General features: G+C 34.6%; 1 protein-coding gene across 1 annotated transcript in view; it reads right to left on the bottom strand.

Annotated features, from left to right (window-relative positions):
* Positions 1-1,350: 1,350 nt before the first annotated feature.
* NCAM2 (neural cell adhesion molecule 2) overlaps positions 1,351-27,060 on the bottom strand; it is a 263,086-nt gene continuing 237,376 nt past the window's right edge. Inside the window, exons 13-16 of the mRNA XM_033518142.1 lie at positions 18,938-19,057; positions 16,695-16,816; positions 11,171-11,351; positions 1,351-1,818 (exon numbers count right to left, since the gene is read on the bottom strand). Of these exons, the coding sequence (XP_033374033.1) occupies positions 1,703-1,818; positions 11,171-11,351; positions 16,695-16,816; positions 18,938-19,057 (539 nt within the window). The 3' untranslated portion in view covers positions 1,351-1,702. The remainder of the gene's footprint in view (positions 1,819-11,170; positions 11,352-16,694; positions 16,817-18,937; positions 19,058-27,060) is intronic.

Genomic DNA, 27,060 nt, shown 5'->3' with positions numbered 1-27,060 from the left:
TATGGGTCTTGGTTCAATAAGCACTGAATCATTTAAAAAATAAATAGTGTATATTGGAAGAACATCTATACAACTAAATTACAAAGTCAATATATATATTTACATTGTTTGTGCATGGAAAAATGGGCTTTCATCTGACTGACCTAAATAGGAACCCAAAGTTTCAACACCTACAAAATTAGAAGAGAAAATGTCTTTCTGTGCCATAGTATGTTAGGCACTCATCAATGTAATTAATTTCAAAATAATGTCATGACATTAAGTTAAAGTGACAGAATATAGTGGCAAGGGCCATGGCTGGAAGAGTGGCTTGGCTTTACAGCAAGAGCTTTTCTGCAGATCACAATGAAACCAATGTTTTCTAGACAGCAATCTTTTCAATTCCAGCTACTTCATTACACTAAGTATATGAATTATTTTAAAAAGTATTTCTGTCAATAAATTGGTCTGTAGACTTAGGCACATGCATTCTGAACACATCTTGCTTGTGACACAGTCCAATTTTCAAAAATGACTGTTAGCTGGTTTAGGTGAGAAGTCTTATTAATGATGTCCTAAAGTAAAGACTTCCAAAAATATTTCAAAACAGACAAAAAATAATCATAATATTTCTTAGTAATGAGAAAATCCCATAACTGAGTGAAGATATATAGATTCTTAAACTTGACCAATTGATTTCCAATTTATAAAATATTTTTTGTTTTTAGATCCCAAAAGGTATGAACTATAAGGAGAAAAAAAATCAACATATACAATTAATTTATCATGCCTGTTATATTTAGTAACAATTTGAAGGCAACTGTCTTAAAATAAATATTTAACTCTGCCTTAGTTATAAAGTGCATTGCTTTCTCATGTTATTCTGTATGCAACAGAGAAATGAGCCATAAACCTGGACAACTACATAAATTTTAAAATCAAATATATGCAATAAAATATCTATATAGACTCTAATTAAATAAAATATTTTTCCTGAGGTTTTGCACACACTGCTGCAGAGCTCATAAGCCACGCTTTTAATATGTTTATTAATATTTTAAAATAGGAAAAAAAAAATCTTTTTCCATTTTTACTACAGGTCAAAATTGAACCCCTGGAGCTTCCAAGTCCAGCTGAGGCCATGAAATGAAATGTGGCACATTTGCAGTCACAAGAAGTGACTTTGGTGGGCAGATTTTTCTATTTTATGTGCTGAGGCATGGCAGTGGTGAGGCACAGAAAAAGTATTTTAAATGAAACACAACCAACTAAAACAATTTATAAATAATTAGTTAGGGAAGACATGCTTGTTAAAATCCATTAGAAGGTATAAAACATATCTATATTCACAGAACCATAGAATGTCCTGGTTTGGGAGGGACATTAAAGATAATAAAAATATAATATAATAATACAATCAAAATCTAGTTGAGAAAATAGAATCAAATCACGTTGATCAAATTCAGTAAGTCAGATTCTCTATGTTCTGTCAGACTGGAGTGTCAAGTATCATCTGTTGAATTTGCCACAAAACTCACCAGGCTTCCAAAAAGCCGATGAAGAATTTTGTACACACAGACTGAAATAATTACATGATTTAGGATCTTGACTAGGAATGGAAGGTCTGGAAGAGCTATAGAAAAGTACAAATATTTTAAGATCTGTGTTTATTTTCCCACAAATAGAAAATTAAGAGAAAGAGGAAGAATTGCTTGCCTTATGATCAACAGTATAGAAACATGCACCAGAGACTTATGACTACAATGAGAGAGAAAACAGCAGCATTCAGCTGCAGGGACTGGCCTCCATTTTCATTTGTCATAGCTTCACAGCATCTGTCTGTGTGGATAAGAATTGTTATAGAAAATCAAGAGTGTGAAAAATAAGTAAATTTTAGGAAAAAAGTGGAAGAGGTGAGACAACATGGAAAAATAAAGTACCAAAAGGAAAAAAATAGTGACAGTGGGAAAGAAAAAAGAGAAAAAAAAATTAATATTTACATTGTGCCAAAGACAATCACTTAAAAGACATTACTCTAACAGAAACATCAAATTATGATTAAAACATAGATGGATGGAATAGCAACCATTGAAGTACCCTGGCCAAATCTGTATAATATAATAGTAAAACTGTGGAAAAGGTGTACCTCCATAGCAGCAATGTAGTCCTCCACAGCAGTCAAAGTAGCAAACTGTTTGGTCTAATTTTAAAACAATTTACATAAGTTCTTAACCTCAAGCATGTTTCTTGCTTCACCTTGAGACCATTCAGCTAAGCCAAATCTAAATACAGTTTTGACTTTTATGTTGGAGACTTGGAACTTACAAAAATGCCACGTAACACCTATTGGAAATAATGACTACTGCCTATTTAAAGCAAGGAGTATTGAAAGCAGGGAGAAACACCAGTCCACAGCCTGAAAGGAGAAACTGGAACTGTGTCAATAATTACACAAAAAGAAGGTTCCAAATGTACACAAAAAGAGACAAACTTGTTTATCTGTTTCTCCTTGATAATGCCTTTATCTTGTTCCTGAATTATTGTAGGAGTTCACAATGGGCTACCATGAAAACTGGCTTCAATAATATGGACACAGGTCCAATTAAAATATGAATGACCCATGCAATTAGCACATGCAGCTGGGTAATTAGATATTGACTTTGACACTGGGGTGGGAACAAAGTAGCTTCTTAGACATTCACATCCTCACAGTATGTCTGGTTACAATTTCAAAGTTTGAATATATTTTTTCTACAAATATTTCTATTTAAGGTTCACTTTTTAGCAAATAATACAGTCAAATTTATGCAATATATAGTGTATTGACTAGATTTTTTTTTCCAGCTACAGTGACACAATAATTTTATTGGTAGTGACTAATATAAGTCCTAAACTAATATTTTGAAAAAGACTTCAAAAGAAATTAAAATGTACAAAACCTTATGCAGTATGAGAAGCAACCTTGGTTAAATCTTTACTTTAAAACTGATTTAAGAAATTGTAATGGAAAGCAGATGAAATTTATAAAGCTAAATATAGTCTTGTATGCATAATACCTAACCAATGCATTATCACACAAATGTCCTTGTTCTTGCACAAGTACATGTGTGGGAACTATCATATGTAGATAACTATCAAGTAGAAAAGGCAGCAATATAAATAAACTAGGAACAATTATGGACTTTATTCCATCTTCACCCTTATTTCTACTGTGGTGTTTTCAATGATACATATTGTGCAAGCCATTCAAAATTCACAACCAGTTCTTTTTCTTAAGACTTAAATAGTTTGGTCCATATACTCATAGAAAAAAAAGCTCCACAAACCTTGAGCACATTAAACTTCTACATTTACTACAATAATTATGCTTGTAAGTATTTTTAGAGAATATACCTAAGCATTTCATCTTTTAATTGTCACTCAGGATTATTTTAATAAAAAGCATCATAATGCTAGCAATTACCTGCAACAAGTAATTAGGATTAGAGTGGAATACTTGTAAAATGTGGCCTTACACTTCCATGTTGCAGTGTGTTCCTTGTTAATGGTATGTTCTGTTATTGCCCAAGTTGATGGTTTGGTCCAAATGAGACCCTCCCACCCCACACTGTCAATCTACTCTGAGTCTCCTGTCAGTCTGTTTTAGGCCCACCACATGCTTGGAATTCCACTTTGGAAATCCCCTAAATTTCAATGTTTGATTAATCCATGTGACCCAATTTCCCCCACTACCTCCCTCACTGGATGATGATTTTGTGAACCCTGCCTTTTACCCTCCCCAGGATATCTCTGATCAGCTGATGCTTTGTACCCTCCCTTTGAACACCTCCCTATTTCAGCTGTTGCACACTCACATTTTCTGTCTTTTGCCCCCAAGATTCCCCAGAGCAATAAATCCTCTATTACCCCATGCAAAAGACCTCCCTCTTGTCCTTGTCTCCTTAGAGCACAGACTGACAGCCAAAAAGCCATAGAGTGAGTGCTCTAGTGACACCTTGGGTCATCCTGCTCCTGGGGTGTGACCCACTCCTGGAGTGGGCCGAAGTGACAGAGCCAGATAAGCTCCAGCCCCTGTGTTACTTCCACATTCAACATCTATGGTGATTTTCTTTTTTTTTTTATAGTGTCCAAAAAGATGAGCAAACTAAAATTCGTCTGATAAAAGAAAAAAAAAATTAAACTCCTTTTGAAGCAGAAATTCTGAGAATACAGAATAGCTCTTTGATTGCTTCTCTTCTGCTATTCGGTGGTAGTTAATGTCTGTGATAGCTGTACCGTAAGAATTAGATTTTATAAAAAAAAAAAAGTGTAATTTTTTTTTCTGTTAACATCTTTGATGGTGCAAGCCTTTTTGTCTCTCTGATTCACATCAAAAAGGTTCTATCAATTTTAGTGAGGGATTTCTATCCCCATGTAATAACTCTAGTCTTTGCAGGGAATTTAGGAAACAGCTGGTTTTAGCCTAGAGCAAGAACATGCCCTATTGCTTTCAAGGATGATCATCTCCAAGATTTGATGAGAAAAGGCTCTTATTCAGCAAATTCTAGTACTGATTTGCAAAACAAAACCAAATAGGTTTTGTGGGGGCTGTTACCTTTCTGAAATTTTAGATATTAATTAATCAGATTGGTGTGAGTCCTACCAACTTCTTTTCTCAAAGCAGGAGATCTCAAAGATGCATTTTGTCTCTCTATTCTCTTTAGAAAATAAAATAACAAAATTATTCTTCCATCACACAAAAGTCAGACAAAAGCCTTCATTTTCAAATTTTTATTTTGGAATTAAAATATCCTTCAGCCTATGAGAAAATGAGGCAGGTATCTTGACAAGGATAATGCTGCAGCTCTTCCTTGCCTTGGGTATATGATCAGAACTCCAAGGAGACTGATATCCCACAGCCTTTCCTTTTTGACTCCTGCATTTTGTTCTTCATTTTAGCTTCAGCTAAAACCCAAACTAGTCAGATCTGTAGAGACAGACTGAGAAATCCTGTAATGCACAAAGTCGTACAAAAGAGATACTAATTACTGACTTGAAATTTTAGATCTGTGAAATGGAAATTTTACCTGTGAAAATATTTCAAACTTCTGTGTTTTTCCTTTTTCCTTTGTGGTTTAAATTTACTGTGTCTGTCCAGGTTGGTGTAAGGATCAAGGGTCAGAAAATTTCAACTACTCTTTTCCAAATCATTCCAATTGTTAGAAGCATGTGAGGGATTAATAAAATATTTTACCTACTGTACTACAGAAAATTTTACTTCTATTCTCAGATAAGACTTTTTAAAGAAATAACAGGAATGTTTTAAATTTGTAGTCTCCATTCTCTGACAATTTTAGTAAAATTGTCAGCTATATTCAAACATTATCAGAAGCCACAAACTGTGGCATGTACACACACACACACACAAATGGAAAGGCAGTGTAGTCAAAGACCATAGACTTAAAATCAGGCCAATCCTGAAAAATTCTACAGTCTTTTTTTGGAGATTAAAACACGCAATTCGTAAGCCACAAGTGATGACATTTGGTCCTGGGACAAGTACCTACTGTCAGTCTTTCTAGCTTTTTCTTTGGCAAAAGAATACAAAAGAAGACTAAAAGTCCCCACAATTCCCTTAATTTAATTTTCAATGATGAAACATAACTTTTCCTAGAATTGAGAACAGGCATCAGGAGCCAATTCAGGGATCAATATGGGTTTCAATCCTGTTCAACATCATTAAAAATTTGTTTGATGGGGCCCCTCAGCAAATTTTCTGATGACACACATCCCAGAGGAGTGGCTGAGGAACCAGATGGTTGTGTTACCACGCAGAGGGACCTCGGCAGGCCAGAGAAATGGACTGACAAGAACATCAGGAAGTTCAGCTAGAGGAAGTGCAATCCTCTGCCTCTGGGAAAAAACAATCCTGGTCACCAGTTCACAGCTAAGGGCCACACAGATGGACAGCAGATTTGCAGAAAAGGCCCTGGGGGTCCTGTTGGACACCAAGTTTAACAAGAGACAGCAATGTGCTCTCGAGGCAAGAAAGGTTAATGGAAATGACAGCAGAGGCCTTGGCCATGCAAGCCTGCTCTCATGTGATACGCTGACCTTGAGCCTTGGTTGTAATCACATGGAATTTGATTTCAAACGGATATGAAAAGATTTAAAATCTAGGGAAAGTGTTTCAAAGGACACAAGAGCTGTTCAGCTTGGAAGTTTGCCCATAGGAAGAGTCAGTCAACAAATGTTATGTTCTTTTGTAGTGGAGAACAGACCATGAGTGAGGAAGGTGGCTTTTTGGCTTCTCCTAGTGGATGCATGGCCAGGGGCAAGTCAGTCCTTCAGAGAAAGGGGGCTACACCCTTCAGAGCTAGGGAAACTACAAGGGAGACCAGGCATCTACACAGCCCATGGGTTGAAAGGGTCTGAGAAAAAGGGTGCAGCAAGGGAATATACTTTTTGGTTGCAAGAGGTGACAGGAACAAAAACTTACCCCAGCTACATAGATATAGTATTTATTTCTACCCCGAAAAGGTTGCCTAATTGTTTGATTGAAAGCAAAATTTAAGGAAAATACTTGGCCTGAAATCAAACTTTGAGAATCAAGGAAACTTGTTTCTGCCTTGCTGCAATTAGTAATCTTGAGTTTCTGGATGAAAAACATTTTCCTAGCTTCTGTTCTAACAAAACACTGTCCATATAGCTCAAAAACTCTAGTAATACATCACAAAACGTATATACATAAATGCAAACCCAAATATACACACACATACCTGAAGCAATGATAAGAGCTACTTTTATTTTTCATTCACATCAAGACCACTGCAGATCCCATTGTATTTTTGTAAAAACTACTGATAAATATCATGTTTGACATTATCAAGTTTGCTACTGGTGATGATGAGAAAATACTATGTATTATTGTCCCTCTTTTGCCTCCCACTATATGATTTAAAGTGTGGTGATACACATTCATGGTAAAAAGATAAATGAGATGTTCAAGGGATTAAAACATTTTCAGGCATGGAAATAAAAAATTAAGCTCACAGTTCATGCAGTATTGGAAACAACAAACAAACAAACAAAAAAACAATCCTCAAACAACCAATATCACAAAGTAAGAAAAATGGATCTAAGAGGTTCTTGTTATCCCAAATTTTTTTTTTCATTTTCCCACCCTTGAACCAATTTATTAGAGTCAAGTGAAGAAGAAAAAAAAACTGTGATAAAACACGTCTTGCAACCATTTTTTGATATATCTACTGCCCTTTTAAAGTAATAGCACTGCCTGGATAAGAGCCTTTGGAAAATGGCACCTTCATAAATCTGCTGGTAATTCCTGAAAATATATTTAACACTTGCAGAAAGGATCTTTTTTAGCACCTTCCATTCCATCTTCTTTTGAGATTTAGTCTAAACCTGTACATGTGTTTTTAGGTTGCAACTGTAATAGTTCAGAATGACAACAGGTTTGGACACTTCTGTACCAGCTGTGGGGTACAAAGACAGGATCTCTGTCTTCTCACTGTAAGGAAAGAGTGAAAGGGCCCATACAAATGGGCTGTAGAGTCAGCTCTGGGAGCTAATGGACTTTAGTTGTTCCCAGGGGTTTTTATGGCTGCAGAGGTTAGTCCATGCTCTGCTAACATGGATAAAGAGCTAAAGCACACAGTTCCTTTGAGAATCTCACAGCACTAGAAGCTTAACAGTATAGATAAGCCAGAAGAAAATTTTATAAAACATTACAAATCAGCACTAAAAATGTGATAAATACTTCACTCAGAAGCAAACACACTGAGGTTAGAGTTGTACCTGCCTGCAAGTATTGCTAACTGACATCCCTAGTGAGATTTTGGAACACATAAAAAGACATTTAAGACTGAGCCACTCTTTCTCCAAACATGATTCTAAAATACTTATTTGTATGCCTAAGTGAAATATGAAATACAGATACAGAATTATGACCACAAAAAATAACTTAAAAAAAGTATGAAGAGAAATGGCTTATATATATGAATAGATTTAGAAATACAGTTATTCAAAGCAAAATGTTTTAAGAAGGTTTGATGGGCATTTCTCAAGCTCAGTGCAAGTTTCCAATGATAAACGCTTCAGAAAACCAGGAAACTTTCATTACAAGGATTACAAGGAACACACGTTATAAAGCAAAGTAGGTCTACATTTGGAGGCTGCAGAGGCCAACCATGTGAAAATTTAAAGGAATGTCTGTCTTATTTATGCACCTCCCTGATGCCAGAGAGCAATTTGCAGCCTCAAGCTCCTTCCCAGACCTAAGACTATTACTGGAAGATCATCATATTGTATTATCATGGAATTTGACTGGCAGCCAGGAACTTGTGCACTTCCCTAGGAAGAAGAAGCTCTGGATTTAGTGCCCACAGGAGTTGCATATTCACATAAGTAGAGTTCTGGCTTCCAGTTCCTGTCCCTGGGGATTACTACTGCTGCCTGATATCCAATGGCTTTTGAAAGCACAAGAAAAATCTCCTGCAGAATTTAGAAGCAAGGTCTTATTTCTTGTCACAACTCAACTTATGTCCCTGCTTAGCACCCACTGAAGGACACACAACATATCCTTGCTTCCATCTCGCTTCAGTTCTCTGATTTATTGCATTAGCTTGCACACACTTCAGCAGGGTATTATGTTATATATAGTTAACCTACAACATACTTAGGGGATTGTAAAATTCTCTTGGGATAAGTAATATTCATGAGATTGTATACATAGAATCTACAGATTTAATTATTTGTAAATTTAGAGCCAGACATAAACACTCAATTCAGCTGAAGTACCACAGATTTTGGCAAATACAGATGAAAACCTTCAGGAGTCTTGGAGGCTTTTCTATTGATTACATTAATAATATGAAAGGAAACCTTGGTTAATGTAGCTACTAAGAGAACACAGGACAGATGATGCAGATTTCATTCAAAAGTGTACCCAGTTTCAGTCTTGTTGCCTATGTCCTTTTCAAAACTCATCCGTAGACACCTAGCTGTCAATACAAAGCCTCACACAAATAGTGCATCGTCAGAGTTAACTGACATCAGAAAGAATATTTCTGCTCAACCTTAAGCATTTTATACACAAAATCAATTATGTTTTAATAGACTGCATTCATATTTTTGCAGCACTATGTCTATATGTATGTAATATATTGTGACTATAATATTATGCCATTTCAAAACAAGCATAATGTTCATAAATATGAACATTAATGTTCTACTGATTCTAAATATCTTTTGACATACTTTTAAAAATTGGCTACAGAATGTTCTTATGATGGGAATTTCACACTCTTTTTTCAGGCTTCGAAAAAACAATTGTCAAGGAAACTGATTAGTTCCACAATTATAATTGCAGTAATGATTCATATAAAGAAGACTTGAAGTTAAATGGTGTAACAGACTTCTTACAACTACTTAGAGGCTATGGGAGAGTACTGAAAGGATAAACCCCCTAAGCATCTATAAAACTGTTTTTAGAGAGAAATGTTCTATCTTTCTTCTGAAATTAAATTAACTAAGCTACTTTTTACTTGGATGTCTAGAGACCACCTATGTTATACTTTTACAGGGGAGAGTTAAGTTTCTCTGCTACAGCAGCTGTGGCAATAGTGTGGAAGAGTTTACATAATTATAAAAGGCTAAAGTTAGAATACATTGCAAAAGAAGTAATCTTTTTGTTTCAAGTATGCAAAATTGAAAAATGGCTTATCCCTTCCCTAAGTAAGGTTTTCCTTATTTTTCTACTTGACAGATATTTTTATTTCCTTGGCTTAATGAGTTTGCCTACATTTCTTTTCGCCTTTTCTTTTTCAATTGTGGGAAATTTTATTTCTGAATGATGGCAATCACAAGGCCCTGCCTGTTTAAAAAAAAGAAGACAGAATCTATTGAGACCTTGAATTTCAATCAAGATGCAAATCAACTTTACTTCAATTCAAGTGCATAAACAAATATTTGTGCTAGAAATTAATCTGAGTCTATGAATGAATTAAAAATATGTTTTCAATAAATAAAAGGTAAGATTGTATCCAATATTAAAAAAAACCTGCTATGGAATATTCAAAAATTTTGCAGAGATCTTGAGCTAACTTTCCTGAAAAGATATTTGAAGGATACTCAAAATAGACAAGAAAAAAAATAGCCAGTTATTTCAAAATCTTCTGATGGCACACAAGGCCATGACTCATTTCAGCTCATTTGCATTGTATAAATGCTAGTCAGGTGTTCAGATTGAAGTATAGGTATTGATATGGTTTACATTTTACATTGTATTTATTTTGCAAGTTTTTTTTTGATTTTAATACACTAACAATTTGGAAAATGGCAGATTTTTCAAGTTGCAATGATGATACTGATCTAATTTGGAAAAAAAAATATTAAATATGTAGTTCATAATTTTAATTAAAAGTTTGAAATCTCTTCCTTGTAGCATTTTCTTTATAAAAATTAAAATTACCCATAATACTTCAGAAAATACCTTATTTTAGATTTATTGTTAACTAAATAATTTTTCATTATTGCATCAAAATAAAGCCTTATGTTGGGAAGCCTTATATTAAAACTCATACACTTACTTTTAAGTAGAATGCTTAAATGGACTTTTTCTTAAATGGACTTTCAAACCTTCCTGTTTACACACTTAAAAATATAAACAATGTTTCTACAGATTTCAAATTTTGTAAATCAGCCTCATAGAAGACTGTTTGGTCACTATGTTAGGGTAAATCATTTAGACAGTATCTACACAAGAATATTTGAAGACTTAACATCATCAGACACTAAAATAAATGCCTTTATTACACGTGTAGATCAAAGCACATGTAGAGATGGAACTGAAATCAAGAATTCTAGCAAATAACTGGCTTAACAAGATGATAGGCAATAGAAGTCAACTTAAAAAGCAGGTGTATTTTAAATACTGTATTTCTTGCTAAGTGCCATCAACAAGGTTGAAGAACCAATGTTTCTTCTATACTTAAAAATTACTTTATTACTAAGAGAAAAGTGTGAGACAGGGTCCCATTTAAGGGTTCTGAATCAATTTTTTGCTGAAAATGAAGTCTGGGGTCTCACATTTTTCCAGTCCAAAACTTCAGTTACATTATGCTCAAGTACGCACAGTGTACTATGAGCTGGAAATAATTCATAGAGAGAAAGCATAATTAAATTAACTTACCAGCAATAATGTTGGGCTTTGGTGGCATGCTGAATTCATACAATGTTGGTTCAGAATAACCCAGTCTGTTGGCAGCTGTAATTTGTACTTCGTAACCCATCGTCCATTGAAGATGCTCTAAGATGATGTGGTCTCTACTACCCTGAACTTTTTTCTCTAGCCACTGGTCTTCCTTATCTTTCTGTGAAGATGAAAACATTTGTTTTAATCCTCCCAAACTCTTGTAGTATTTGTCTAAAGTCTGTATCTACAGGATGCACAAAAATATGGAGTTGCCTTTACAGAGGTTATGAACATTGAAATAATTTAATTTTGAAGTTCTGAGTACTTAAACCTTTTGTAATTTTGACTACTCCTTATCATGTTTCCACAAAGTGGATTTAAGGAATTTTGTGGTCAATCCCTTTAAACTTTATGGCTTCAATTTATTCTTTCCTCAAATACTGATTTTGTTTTATAGAGCAGCAGGCTTCACTAAAGCACTTCAATAAAAAAATGCTAAAAATAAATTATGTAAGAAGTTTATTTTATACAGACATTTCAATTACATTTTGCTCAATATTCATTCAAAGAAACTTTCCATTAAACCCAGTCTTAAATTGTTCATGAGTCTAGTGCTTATATCATACATTAGTTATTTAATGAAAATATACACTTATTGTAACAATATAGGAGCATTTCACAAACCAGGTTGTATGCAAGAATTTAAAAAACACTGAGAAAGTTTCAAGTACTATGTCTACACCTGTGAGTGGATACATGCAAATCTTTAAAACTGTGTTCTAGACAAAAAGGATTCTCACAGTTTCCCATAGTTAATTAAGTTAATTAAGACATCTGTACAAAGGGAAAAAATGAAGACTTAGGTTGAAAACTTAATTTTGGCATTCATAAACCTGGAGTTCTTACCTTTGCAATCGCTACTTTGAGTACATAATGCAATTACTTATTTTTTTATAGAAATAGAAATGACACGGTAACTAATAAGTAGCAGAATAAAACAATATATATTGTCAAACAAAAAAGCCATCTTCAAAGGACAACCAATAACAGTCAGTAAGAATCCATGCAGTCCTACTCTTATGAGACACTGAGATACAATAACATGGCTAAAATAATTCTTGAGAGACAAATCCTGGCCATCCGACACATACAGCAACACAGACCCAATCAGTGGATATAAACCATACTGGAAAAATTAAACCCAAACAAACTTACAATACCTGTAAGTATAACTTTTTAGCTGCACACTACTCAGCAGCTTATATTTAGGCTCCTTGCTGAACCATTTTGCTCTTTACTGATACAGGTTTCAGAGAAAACAGCATCTAATTTAGAGAGTTCAGCGACAAATCATGTTCCTTATGACTTACTTTTTTTTGTCCCATCTTCAGAAAATAAAGGACACCCTAAATTCTCTTGTGTGCACTGCTGCAATAATTTATTTGTTTCAGCTCTGAGCCTGAAGATTTTTCCATATTGACTTTACCTTTTCATAAACTTTCTTGCTTTTTCTGCACTAGCATTTGAATTGTCACATGATTGTTCTTAGAATGATTAAAATCCAACAAAACCTGTTTCTGGAATATTTTCATCCAAGTGAAAGTTTGGTGTGGTGACAGACTAATGGAAAACATCAGAATGGTTGGTCCATTACAAATCATGAAAAAACCACATACACTGGAGTAAAAAAAGTTTGTTCATCATACAGTGAAAACGATATTTTCTGTAAAGGGTATCTTTCCACATCCTGATGGATACTTTCTATTGCAATCACTTGACCCTGAGTGAATCCACTCACATTGTCACTATACTAAATTACTTTTACAAGATATATTTTTTGCACAGCACTGCTGAAATAGAGGGAACTAATACTGATTGCAATATGCATATGAAAATAGTCCTTTGTGATACTAGGAATAGCAGTGTTATGTGGAACAGTATTTTAATGGCTGTTTAAATTGGTGAGGTATGGGAGGAGTTAGAAAAAATACAGCTAAATTCCAAAGAATATCAACGTGAATCAGAAGTTTCATAATCTATAATTGTGCACAGATACCATGTGAATATACTAGGGAATTCCAAAGGGTTTCAGAAACACAGAAAGCCAAAACAGTATGCTGAATTGAAAACTAAATACTCAGGCTAATACAGTTCCTGCAGAAAAAGGCAGCATTGCAAACAGAGATATGAGTATATTTTGAAAACAAACTGCAAAAATCCATGTGATGAATAGAATGAGGCTGTACTTCTGCAGACAGAAGAACAAGTGAAAAGGCTGGTGTTCCACAGTTTGGTTGGGTGAAAAATAATGAATGAGCTGAAATATAACAGGACACCTGCATATACTATGCCAGAGATACCATAATTTAGTTGAAACTGAAACCAAATGGGTGAATTGAGATAAAGGTAACAAAGTCCAAGCCCTGAGTTCAAAGACAGAAAACTTTTTTGAAGAGTGACAAACACAATTTAGGAGAAAGAGGAATAATGTATCTGGAAAGCAAGGTGTGTTCTAAAAAGACAAACAGATGAAATCTCCCAGGGTCTGCATGTGTCTTCTTAAAGAAGTAAAATAAAACAAAAAACAAAACAAAACAAATTAAAAACAACAAAAAAGAAACTTCTATGCCTTCCATTATAGTTGTTATTTCAGCTATGTTGCGTTTTCAAGTACTTTACCCTAAGCAGAGCTCAATAATGTCACATTTGATTTACTATTAGTTTAGAAATGCAAAAAGAGGGATTAGAACACAAATTATGTACACATTTCCATAATTTGCATGGATAAAGCTTCACACCTATCGTGAAACACCAGCACGTCATCATGTGTCTCCCAACCAACTTTGGAAGCACCATAAGCAGAAGAACCAAAGGGAGACTGGAGTTGGCCCCCATGAAAAACGATTAAAGAGTTCCTGTGAGAAGTGTGGTTGGCTGGTCATCATTGGACAGGATGCTTCCCTAGAGAATTCCCACCATTCCTCTTTCCAGATGATTGCTAGGAAACAATTTTCCCTTGCTTTACTGTCTCCCTTCCTATTCTTTCCTGAGGTAACTTTGAAGCCAATGTTTCCCATCAGCATCAGACTCCATCAGTGAAGCTTTGTTAAGCTGTCTCAACTTTCTTAGTGCAACAGCATGAAAAAAAATTGAGGCTGCTAAATCATATAAGTTGCACAGCGCCTAATACTCTGGAATACAGAAGAAAATGTCAAGCTGCATATTATCTGATTGTTGTCAGTAATTCCTGCCCATAATACAAAGAAACTGATGCTAGGAAAGGAATATTCAACAGAATGAAATATATGATTGCCAGAAAAAAACTTACTGATTGCCCTTCACCAGGATGTAATATTGCTTTAATATCTTAGAGGCTGTCCTTCCCCCAGTTAAAAAAAAAAAGAAAATAAAATCTTTATAAAACTTAAACTTAGGCAAATTAGCTTTTTGAAGAAAAAGCCATTGATGTATAGATTCTTATCAAACATGCTCTTCAAACATGCAAGTCTGAAACCAAATACATTGGCCCAGGTGCTAATAATGAGGCTGGCAAGAGTTCCAGGAAAGCTAATTAAACACGACCAATGGGGAAGAGAAGCAGTCAACAGATAACACATAATTATGTACTTTAAATAGCATTCATTCTTTCTGATTAAAACACCAAAAATTATTCTGCTTCTTTTGTTGTAGAAAGCCTTTAATTTAGTCAAATTACTTTTTCAATTGGAGGCTCAAGGAGTTAAGGATTTGAGGTCTAAGGAAAAGCTATCTTCTTCAGTAACCTTTTAAATTTTCATTACTGCTTAAACTGCACATTTACCTTCCAACGACACACAAGAAAAGTAATCCTTTATACTATAATATTGTACCTTAGTCAATACATGAGATCAAAATCAGATTTCCAAAAATTTTTGGGGTAGAACCAAAGGAATTTAGTTTATTTTAATCATAAAAACAGATTAAATTCCATATGTTGCTCTAATGTATTTTATCCAAAGAATTTATTTTGTACTCAGTGGTAAATACTTAAAGACATTGTAATCTAACTAGGAAGTTCAATCCCACAAAACACTATTTTTATCTTGTATTCCATATTTTACTACCCTTGTCATCTTTCCAATGACTTTTCTTTTATGTCAGCTGTATCCACTGGATGGATAGGCATTTAAGAAGGTCAACTAAGATTTAGGGATAAGTGATAGCAGAGTAACTTCTGGTCATTCCCTCAGACTAACCTTAAGAGTGCAACCAAATATTTCTCAATTAATTTGGAGCTATTAATCTTCTTTGGTTATAATTAGCATAGGAGAATAATCTTACATACCAGGTTTAGCACTGGGATAATCCATGGACTGTAATCAAAAAATTACATTATAGCAAACATCAGTAAATGTGACAAAAACCAAGTTAAGGAACAAGTTAAAGAACTGTCCTATTTTGGTAAGATTACAACAGATTCTATAGTTTATTTCTCAAAAATTTCTTCTTTCTGTGAATAAATACAGTTCATACTACCTTCCATTTAACACGCTTAGATATACAATGTTGCAGTCACAATTTTCTAGACTCTTAATGGACATGAAATTCTGCTGTAACACCTTGGAAAAATGGGCCTAATCAGATAAAAGGAAGGAATTTTTTTTTAAAATGTACACTTTGGGATTAAACACATCACTTTTGCCAGCTCTGCAGTTACCTCTTGAATCCAATAATTTATAAACATAGTACAGCAGAAAATGTCTTTTAGCTACATTATTAATAATAATAATAAAAAAAAAACCCACACAACTTTTTTTTTTTTTTTAATAGATTATATGCTGGAGGAAAGGCTGATTTCTAAACTTGCCAGATTTGATGAGAGAACACAAAAACAAAGCTGTCTAGATGACAGAATGCCAAAAACTCTTCTTGATGACTATCTAAGAACAGATATGTGCTCCGAAATTCATGAAATTCCCAACAATGAACCAATTATTTGGCTTTTGTAAAATGAGACTTGGAATTCAGGCAGAAGATAGGAAACATAACCAGGTAATTAAAGTAATTTATAATTAATATGGAGCACTGTAATATAGCATTGTATCAATATAGATGCATTTATAATAGATTTAAAATTTGCTGTTCAAACAACCTTTAAGTGTGTAATTTTAATGTTTGCTAATTTACTGTGTTTTTAAAAGCTGAACATTAATGTCCCGTTTTTACTATGAAGCTGAACATTAATGTCCCGTTTTTACTATGAAACTATGAAAAATAATATAGTACTCTTGATAAGAGGAATTTTCAGTGTACCTTGAAGAATAGATGAGTGTTTTGGGTTTTCTTTTCAAGTTTTATTTTATAATCTGGCATCTGCAATCTAGTTACAAGAGAAAAGATATTGTATCTTTTTTTAAAAAAAAAATAATTCTGGACTGCAAACCATTTTGGTAAATTTCAAATAATATCAACAATTTTCTCTGCATTAAAAGCAGATATTAACCAGCATAATTCACTTATTTTGATTAAGTGAAATACTTACACTTCTGTATTTGACAATATATTCCAGTATGGGGGCACCTCCATCATCTTGTTTAGTTATGCTGAGTTTAAAACTCTTGCCACTCTCTGGTTGTCCATGAATTGAAGGGGGGCTTGGCTCCCCTAAATAGAAATATTTCATAAATATTTAAATAAAATTTAAATAAATATTTAAATAATAACAAAACAAAAAATACACAATAATAAAAAAAAATAAGTCAGCAGTGAGATAACTTATAAATTACCTCTAGGAACTTGTCCATAATATTAATCAAAATCTTAAAATCAATATGATTATTCCAGCCACTACAAAACAGCCTGTAAAGAATGTTAAATACTATGCTTGAAATATGTTCTAATGTAGATTCCTCATACCAAGAAACAAAATTTTGTGAACTATAAAAGAAATATTAATTTCTTTGAGACCTTCTGACTTCCAACACTTTTAAATGGAATTTCTTTCCAAAATCATTTAGTCATCAATTCAGCAAGGCTGGTAACCTGCTACTCATATTGAAGTTTAAGAGACACTCTCCTATATGTAAGCATCCATAACTTGAGCATAACCTTTAATCTTATGTGAGATTTCTAATTTGAAATACTTTTTAAATTTAAAATAAATTTACTCTCCAAAAAATGTACCAAGTGAAATTAGATAAAAAGTTATACAAAAATAACTTCTTCTTAGAGAAGTCAATTTCAAGAGTAAATATAAAGAATAATATTTTCAAAGCTAAAAACAAATGTCTTAGTCCTAATGAGAAGGTAAAGGTAGTCTTAAACATACAATCAAAATATTAACAGTCACTTTAAGATCCTTTCCTAGCCAAAAATTCACAGATTATCTTTTCTACATTCAATGCCTATTATATTTGTTTAAAGGAGATCCTAAATGAACACATACTGAAGCGTCTTATTTTCAAAATATCTGTAAATGTGCATTTATCTAGAGAGATACTGTTCCTTTGGAAATAATTGTATTATTTGTGTTTAGAATGTATTAAAGTAAGGATAAACTTACTTAGATCACAATGTAAAACTTATCTAGCCTTCTGTCAGATAACAGATATATATATATGTATAATGTCTTACAGTTGCTGTCATTTTTCCATCAAGTATATTGATAGAAGTAATAGGAAAATATTTTTTCTGTCCTGGAATATATTTAGAATATATGTATGCTTCAATGAAAAAGATATTTGGAAGCTGCCAAGTTACCGTTTTGGGACAGAAGAAATGTATAATGTAATAAAATATAATGTAATGTAATGTAATGTAATATAATGTAATGTAATATAATGTAATATAATATAATATAATATAACATAACATAACATAATATAATATAATATAATATAATATAATATAAATATAATACACTAATAAATCTAATCTAATCTAATCTCACAGAAATATTTTCTGTTTTTTGTAGTTACATTACTTTTATTGTTCATTCCCTTAGGGCCAGTATTAGGTACACTGAGTAATGCCCCATTAAGGAAACAGTTCAGTTGCAACAGATTTATGACAGACTGGTCTGGCAGTAGCTGCTGATACATTTCAACATGTCTGTTTGATTGCTACACACTGCCATCTGGTAGTTCCTTTGCTTTTCTTCTCTCTATGTTTTTAATTTATTTACTGTTGTTTCTATTTAAAGGTAATTTGGGAAAAATATTTTTCATTTGCCCTTAATATTTTAATCTGGATCTTTGGCATCTTGTTACTGCAAATACAGAATTGGTTTCATAGAATTTCTCATTTGCATGCAGTCATAGTTAAAACAATTCATTCTCGTAATAGCTTAAGATTTCTGTTTGAGGCTTGATAATTGCAGAAAAATAGCACTATAGTTTGGTGAAGAAATGTCTCCAGAAATGGTTGATTCACTTCTCTTAGATGTGGCTAATATCCTGAGTGTTAATGAGAAAAATTCCTTATTCCAGTATCTCTCATATATATCATTATTTGATATAATGGTTTTTGCTCCATTATATCAAATAAAGACTCTTCTGAATCTCAAAAATTTAAGATAATGTGATAAATTCTCCAATTTAAATTCACTCATACTTCTTGAAAGGGTAAAATAACAAAACATGATTTTTGAGAAGCAATATAAAGACTGATATAATACACTGGGGAGTGGATTATAAACCTGAAACATTATCTACAGTGAATTATAATTCAAATCTAGAGATATTATTATAATAATAATTTTAATTTAACAGCACAAGTATTACTCACGGACAGGTAAGGTCTGAAAGATCTCAGTTTTGCTGTACTCTCCTTGTCCTTTTCCATTTACAGCAGCGACTTTGATTTCATATGTTGTATTTGGTTCCAAATTGCTCAGAACAACCATAGCTAAAGGAAAGGAAAAAAAAAAGGTATAAAATTTGATGAAGTAATAAATTTATAAAAAGAAAAGTAAGACAATTTTATAATTTGCTTTCTTCACTTGTAAATTAATGAGTCTCATATTCTGACAGTACATTAATTTCAAACTCAGCTTTTTTGTTGAGTGCTAATAGTCCTTTTTTCATCTGCATAAAATCATTGTTGTGACTGAGAAAGTTATGCTTCTGAAGGAACAGTGAAGTCAGTATTACAGAAGCCACAGGCAACAATTGAGGACTGTGATGGGGATCAATATTTTATGTTCAGATTTGGAGCATAGTGTACTGGGTTTGCACACCCAGGTTTCTGTAGCGAGGCTGCTACAGGGTGGCTTCTGTAAGAAGATGCCAGAAGCTTCTCCCATGTCTGACAGAGCCAATCCCAGATGGCTCCAGGATGGACACACTGCTGGATAAGTCTGAGCCCATCAGGGACAGTAACCTTCTGTGATAACATATTTAAGAAGGAAATAAGTTAATGTGCAGATGTATTTGTGGCCAGAGGAGAGTGGGATGAGGATGTGAGAGGAACAGCCCTGCAGACATCAAGATTAGTGAGAAGAAGGGGCAGGAGGTGCTCCAGAAGCCAGAGCTAAGATTCTCCTGCAGCCCATGGTGCAGCCCACAGAGATGCAGCAGTGCCTGGCAGACATGGAAGACCATGGGGATTCAGAGGTCCACCTGCAGCCCATGGAAGAGGCACACAGCATAGCAGATGGATGCTGAGAGAGGGTTTTGACCCCATGCGAAGCCTGTGTTGGAACAGACTCCTGGCAGGGACCTGCAGACCCATTCAAGGAGCCCATGCCAGAGTAGGTTTCCTGGTAGAACCTGTGACCCTGTGGGGGAACCATGCTGAAGTAGCCTATTCTTGAAGAACTAAGGAAGAGTGACCCATGCTGGAGAATTTCATGGAGAACTGTTGCCCATGGGATGGACTCAGTTTGGTGTAGTTCATGGAGAAGTATCTCCCATGGGACAGACTCTGCACTGGAGCAGGGGAAGGACTCCACTCCCCAAGGAACAACACATGATGAGCTCATTTTTGACCAGGTGACTCACCTGGTGGATGAAGGAAGGGCTGTGGATGTTGTCTATTTGGACGTCAGTAAGGCCTTTGACACTGTCCCCCACAGCACACCCCTGGAAAAGCTGTCAGCCTTCGGCTTGGGCAGGAGCACTCTGTGCTGGGATAGGAACTGGCTGGATGGCCCAGAGAGTGGTGATGAATGGTGCTGCATCCAGCTGGTGACAGTCACCAGTGGTGTCCCTCTGTGCTGGGGCCAGTCCTGTTTAATATTTTTATCGGTCACATGGATGAGGGAATTGAGTCCTTCATTAGGGAATTCGCAGATGACACTAAGCTGGGAGTGTTGATCTGTTGGAAGGTAGGAGGGCTCCGCAGAGAGACCTGGAATAGTTGAATGGATGGGCAGAGTCCAGTAAGATGAAGTTTAATAAGTCCAAGTGCTGGGTCCTGCATTTTAGCTGCAATAACCCCCTGCAACATAGCAGGCTGGGGATGGTGTGGCTGGACAGTGCCCAGGCAGAAAGGGACCTGGGGGTGCTGGTGACAGCAGCTGGACATGAGCCAGCAGTGTGCCCTGCTGGCCAAGAAGGCCAATGGCCCCTGGCCTGGATCAGGAATGGTGTGGCCAGCAGGAGCAGGGAGGTCATTCTTCCCCTGCACTCAGCACTGCTGAGGCCACACCTGGAGTTCTGTGTCCAGTTCTGGCCCCTCAGTTTGGGAAGGATGTTGAGACGCTTGAGCGTGTCCAGAGGAGACAACAAGGCTGGTGAGGGGCTGGGAACACAAATCCTGTGAGGAGCAGCTGAGGGAGCTGGGGTTATTTACCCTGGAGAAAAGGAGACTCAGAGGTGACCTTATCACTCTCTACAACTCCCTGAAACATGGTTGTAGTCAGGTGGGGTTGGTCTCTTTCTCCAGGCAGCAACTGACAGAATGAGAGGACACAAACTCAAGCTGTGCCAAGGGAAATTTAGGCTGGATGTTAGGAAAAGGTTTTAACTGGAAGACTGATAAAGTACTGAAATTATCTCCTGGGGTGATGATAGAGTCACACTCCCTGGATGTGTTTAAAAAAAGATTGGGTATGGCACTTGGTGCCGTGGTTTAGTTGAAGTGGTGTTAGGGCATGGGTTGGACTCAATGATCTTGAAGGTCTCTTCCAACCTAGTGATTCTGTAATTCTGTGACAATTGTCACCATTCCCTGTCTCCCTGTGAGGGAGGTGGGTAAAGCTGGGAGGGAAGAAGAAGTGGTGGGAAGGTGTTTTTAAGACTTGTTTTACTTCTCATTATCCTGCTCTGATTTTGGCTGATAATATATTCACTAATTTCCCCAGGCTGAGTCTATTTTACCCATGATGATAATTGATGCAGGAACGTCTCCTTGTCCTTATCTCAATCATGAGCCTTTTTTTACCCGTTCTCTCCCCTGTCCAATTTCACAGGTGAGGGATAGAGTGGCTGTGATGGTCAAGTGGTATCCAGCCAGGGTCAACCCATCACACACAGGAGACATGAATCTGGCAAAAAAATTATGGAATTTTTCCATCCTCCTTGCTGGCAGCTAGCACATCGTGTGTGTTCCATCCACCTTCTTACAGTTCATAACCTGCCATTTTTCCTTCTTGGACAGCAGTATCATCTGTCATTGATCTACACTCCAAAATGCAGCTACATGCACTTTGATGGTGACTTTCTGGTGCTCTGCTCTGCCAGTTCAACAACGAGTTCAAGACCTAAAATGAAAGATGCCTATGATGGTCAAAGGAAGACATCTGAGTTATCTACTGAGGACCTGAGAGAGAATAAGGCAGGTTTGCACATATTTCAGAGAAGGTATATGGAAATACATAAATTAAATGTAATAACAATAAGTAAATTATAACAAAAAACCCCCAAAAAACAACAACAACAACAACAAAAAAAACTAAGTTCCCATCCCTTTGGGAAGCAAAGGGATGGGAACTTAGGACATGATTTCAGAAATCAAGTCTGAACTCCTGACAGCAGTCATTCACAAAACCTAGACTTATGATTCTACCTAAAGATGCCATTTGAAGCAGGAAACAGTGGTAAAGCTTGCCAAAAACCACTAAGAATCCAATAGTAAATTTAGAAGTAAAATTATCTAGAAGAAAACTAATTTTGGACTCTGGAAACCTTTTTGGGAATACATTATCAACTATATCATAATACTGTGCTTACTAAAGAGCAATACTAAGTATGCACTTGGAAATGCGGGTCCATGAAGAGCTCTCGGAGCATTACCCTGCCTTTAGAAGAAAGATTCCTTTTATTGTCTCTCCAGCAATTGCTTTCTTGCTGTTTGCCAGCTCTGTTAAGAGCTCTCCATATGTCAGATTCCTACTGTGGAATGGATGGAAATTAGGTGGACTTGACTAGGAGCACAGCAGCACTTGTCTTGCCCAGGAAAGCAGGGACTGTAACGTTTTACAAGTGGCTGTAGAAAGGTAGTATGTTAAAATAGAGCCAGTAGTATCTTTCACAGTCCCTAAGGGGCCAAATTTTTTCATTATAAAGGAGTATTTTTTTTAATTGCTTTAGGCTTCATTACACGTTATATATTCAATGAAAGCATATTTGTTTCTGACCATTGTTTCTTTGTTATTCTTTTTAGTCCAGATTTATTAGAATTTATATTTCCTTAGTTTCTACAGCAGTTTGTCAGAGTTCCCATTAAATGTGAAGCCAAAGGGATTTTATGAATTTGGAAAAACAGTTATTTGTACATTTCACACTCTGTTATGGGCATTTTGCATGAATTTGCCATTGAAACAAAAACTGTTTTCTTGTAAATGGAGCAGTAGAATTGTATGTCTTCCAGCACATTTTAGCTTTATCATTTTATGAGATTTAAAAATATTGAAATCTAAAGCATAATCATGTCATGAAAAAATAATGTATCATCATGAGAATAAGAATAGAATTAGGAGATATAACACTGAGTTTTGTTAAATTGAATTTAAAACTTAACTAAGCAGTAGCAGTATTTGACTTGCCTTTCAGCCATGATTACTTTCCAAGGATGAATAACTTCACTGAAAATAAACCTTAAGGAATATGAAATATTAGTGCTACTGTAAATGTTTTTAAAATTTAAACAACATAAAAGCATGACTATGAGTCTACATTTAAGAAAATGCAAATGTGAAACCTAAGGACCCAATTTTCTAAACACTCCTGGGACCTATAGAAATGGATAAAATTACTTATATATGCAGTATTTAAAGAATCAATGTATACTTTAGAAACCCCTGCACAGAACTATGTATCTAGATACAATGAATTTTGCAATTACATTTGAGGAATTAACCCAGATATATCTGTTAGTGTTATATGTCCTCACAAACCGGACCCACTTAGTATGGGTGACGGTGTGATGTGTATATATTATATATGTAGGAAAAAATATAACTACGGCCTTCTGAAAAACAGAAAGAAACAACAATTCTGGATTAGAATACATACTCCAGTTGTAAACAAACACTTGGAGTAATTAAGATTAAAAAATTGTCTCACAGAACACAACGAAAGTGCAGGACTGAAGAGTAGTCTAAGAGAAATTAAAATTTCACTGGTTGCTTGAAGTTGAGATTGGAAGAAAATACTTCATAAACAAAATTTTTAATAATGTGTCTGTTATTTTAGTATAAAATCACTTTATTTCTCTTTCCATATACAAAAATATTCTCACAGGAAAATAGTCCTGGCTACAATGGATATTTAGATTTCTTTCACATTTAGTGCATAAATGTGAAAAGAACCTGTCCACTGCATACCATATGTGTACATTATGCCATTGGCATATTTCTTGATGGATATCAAGTTCCAGATATACTGAAAGTAAAATCCCCTTCATTCAGAATATCATTTGATATTTTCCAGTTTCTTTTAGCTGTTATATCAGTAGACATTATCTTTCTAATCATAGTATCTGTGAGCTTTAGCTGGAAAATTCAATTTTGTAGATTGATTTTGCTGGGATATTCACATAGTGACTGGTTAGATTGAGGAGTGGATTTGTAGGGAATACTCCAAAGAGGGAAAAGCAGAACATTGGGGAAGAGCAGAACAGTGTCTCTTGTGAACTTTCCAAATTAAATAAATTATCTAAGTTAGTAAATTAATAAATTAATAAATTAAAAAATTAATATAATGCACAACATTATTAATGCTCAGAACTTAGTGCTATCCATTTATAAGGATATATGAGGCTTTAAGTCAGGCACCCTTAAAGGACATAAAGACACAAGATGTTACCAAGTATATCAGTTTTAGTTTAGGATTATATAGAGGCTTTAATACAAAATTATTAATATTTTTGAAGAAGTATGCCATATTGCTTGTTTGGTTGTTTTTTTTTTAAATTCTGTCAACCAGAAATTAAAAAGAAACACAACAACAGAAAATAATTAAACCTTATTGAATAAAAACATAGGTTTAACATATTATGTGATAATAGGTTAATCCTAATGTTTAAGCAGCATTAAGCATACTGTCCTTTTTATTATACAGATTCTTGTAATTTGGAAGCAAATCTAATAAATTTTAAAAAAACTAACACAGTACAGGAAAAAAAAACAAACAAGAATATGTTAGATAGAAAAAAAATGCAGAACTTCATACTATTTAAAATACAGCTTGCAAGCATTTCATCTGGAAAAGTTCCTTTTATTGTTGCAGAATTTTAACTGCTGTCAAAATGAACCATGGGAAAGCAACATCTAACACAAGATTTGCTGTGAAATAAATTGTACCATAAATCCAAGTCAGTAAAACCAAAACAAAATTCCCCAGCTGCTTCCCTGGTCCAGGGGAGATTGTTTATGTTACTTTATTACAGTAGAATGAGAGGAAAAATGTCTGGCATATTAAATTGTCTTTTCACTGATCTGCCTCAGAAACCTTCTAAGAATTGTGATATATTACATAAACCATCACCAAAGAAAGGAAGGTTAGAGGAACTAGCAGTACAGTTCCTCTACATTAATCCCAAAATGGATCATATATGAGGTTAATTAACAGAAATACCACATTGTTACATTGCTCACATTGGAGAGGTATCTGCTGCATAGAACAATGTTATTCCAATTCCAAATTCAGTCCCTTGAGGATGTCAGATCTAACTGAAGAAAGACATAAATTTACTTTGAAACAAAGTAGCTGAGACATATTGTTGCTGAAATAACAACTTCACACCTATATATCTGAGATTGTGGTGGCAGAGTGAATTTTCTGTCAAAGAAGCATTACAGATTTGAGGATGGTTTGGTTTTTTTTCCTTACTTCTCTCCCTTTAATCTGAATCTGTATTACTACAGAGAATGAATGCAGCCTGACTATTGTGCATGCTAATAAGTGGAGTGTTTTGATTTAACAGCACTCTGCTGCACCTATTACTCATTATTTTACTACTCTCAAGGAAAAACTGAGTCCCCTGGAAATATCTGAATCTCTTTCAGAGGAGAAAAAAAATAGAAAAAAAATAGTATTTTTATGAAGCTTAAGCAGGTTTCTCTTTGTGATGATGATTCATGTTCTTTTAAGGGCAGAGGAAAAAGTCATGCGAAGCATCAGTGAGCAACTTAGGTTACTAAAGTAATAAGGTTCTGTACAAATGTCTAAGATTCTTGTAGATGTCACAGAATATGAGCAACTTTGCCCAAAATCTGACTGCCTGGGATGAGCAACAACTGTTTTGTTTACTGCATGTATTTGCACAGTAGGAGGAAGAGTATAAAACCTCTTTTTTCTACCTGAGGCACACAGTTAGCTCACAGAAATATTGACAGAATGAAGTTAGAAATTGCCATGGGGGAAAATAAAAAAACGATTTTGCTACACAATAGCCAAAATGTTAATTCATATGCAGAAAACAGCCAGGCTGTCTCAGTTCCATCTGTCTACATTCCCCAAATAACAATTAATTTAATAAATACTCATTCAAGCATCTGGCTATAAATGTCAGAATTCAGCTAAGACAAATAAATTAACTTTAATAATGAAAATATTTTAAGTTGCACATTCTATGAAAAAAAGATAATGGTAGCAAATCATACTGTCAGTAAAATCATTGCCATAAATTGGAGACAATATTTAATTTTATCTAAAACACCAGAAACAAATGTAACCATTTTAATAATTGGATAAAAAGATTCTGTTCCCAGAATTTCCAGCATACTTTGCACTATAATGTGTAATTACTAAATTATTTTGGAATAAAAGCATTAGCGGTTTAACAGTGAATACAAATAATAACCCATGAATAAAGATATACAGTGTAGTAGATAAGGTATAACTAATATAATCTAATGTTCACTAACACAAGTAATTTCTTTACAAAATACTTTTCAGTAGCTGACATTAAAAATGCATTTGAGAAAAATGGCTTCAATATTTTTATTTATATTGATATATAACACATTAAAAAACAATTATCATGTTAAGCTCCTTTCTTCCATGTATTTAACTTTTAATTTTATTGGGCTGGATTTTGAGATATTGCTATACAAACTGATCCAAAAGTAGCATCCCTATTGTATATTTCCTTGACTACCTTTATGGTGACCAAGCCAGCTGCTTAATACCAAATCCTTAAAATTGCAGTCAACTTCCAAAAAAGGCACTTGTAGATATTAACAGAAAGGGGAATGGAAGTTCAAAGAATAGGAAAGTGAAAAGAGAGAAGGAAATGGAAGAGGAAAACGAGAGGAGAAAGAAGGAAAGAATGGACAATTAAAAACTTCGTAAGTACCACAAATAGAAAGTTCAGGACAGAGTTCTTGAAACAAGTGATATTCTCTGTAAGAAGATCTTGTTAAACTAAACATAGGCATTCTTAATGAAAATATTCTTTACAGAATGCAATAGGTAAAAATGGAAATACATACTCAGCTTCAAAATCACACAATTCAAATACAT

Source organism: Parus major, chromosome 1, assembly GCF_001522545.3.
Source record: "Parus major isolate Abel chromosome 1, Parus_major1.1, whole genome shotgun sequence".
NCBI lineage: Eukaryota > Metazoa > Chordata > Aves > Passeriformes > Paridae > Parus > Parus major.
This window is presented reverse-complemented; position numbering and strand designations above follow the sequence as displayed.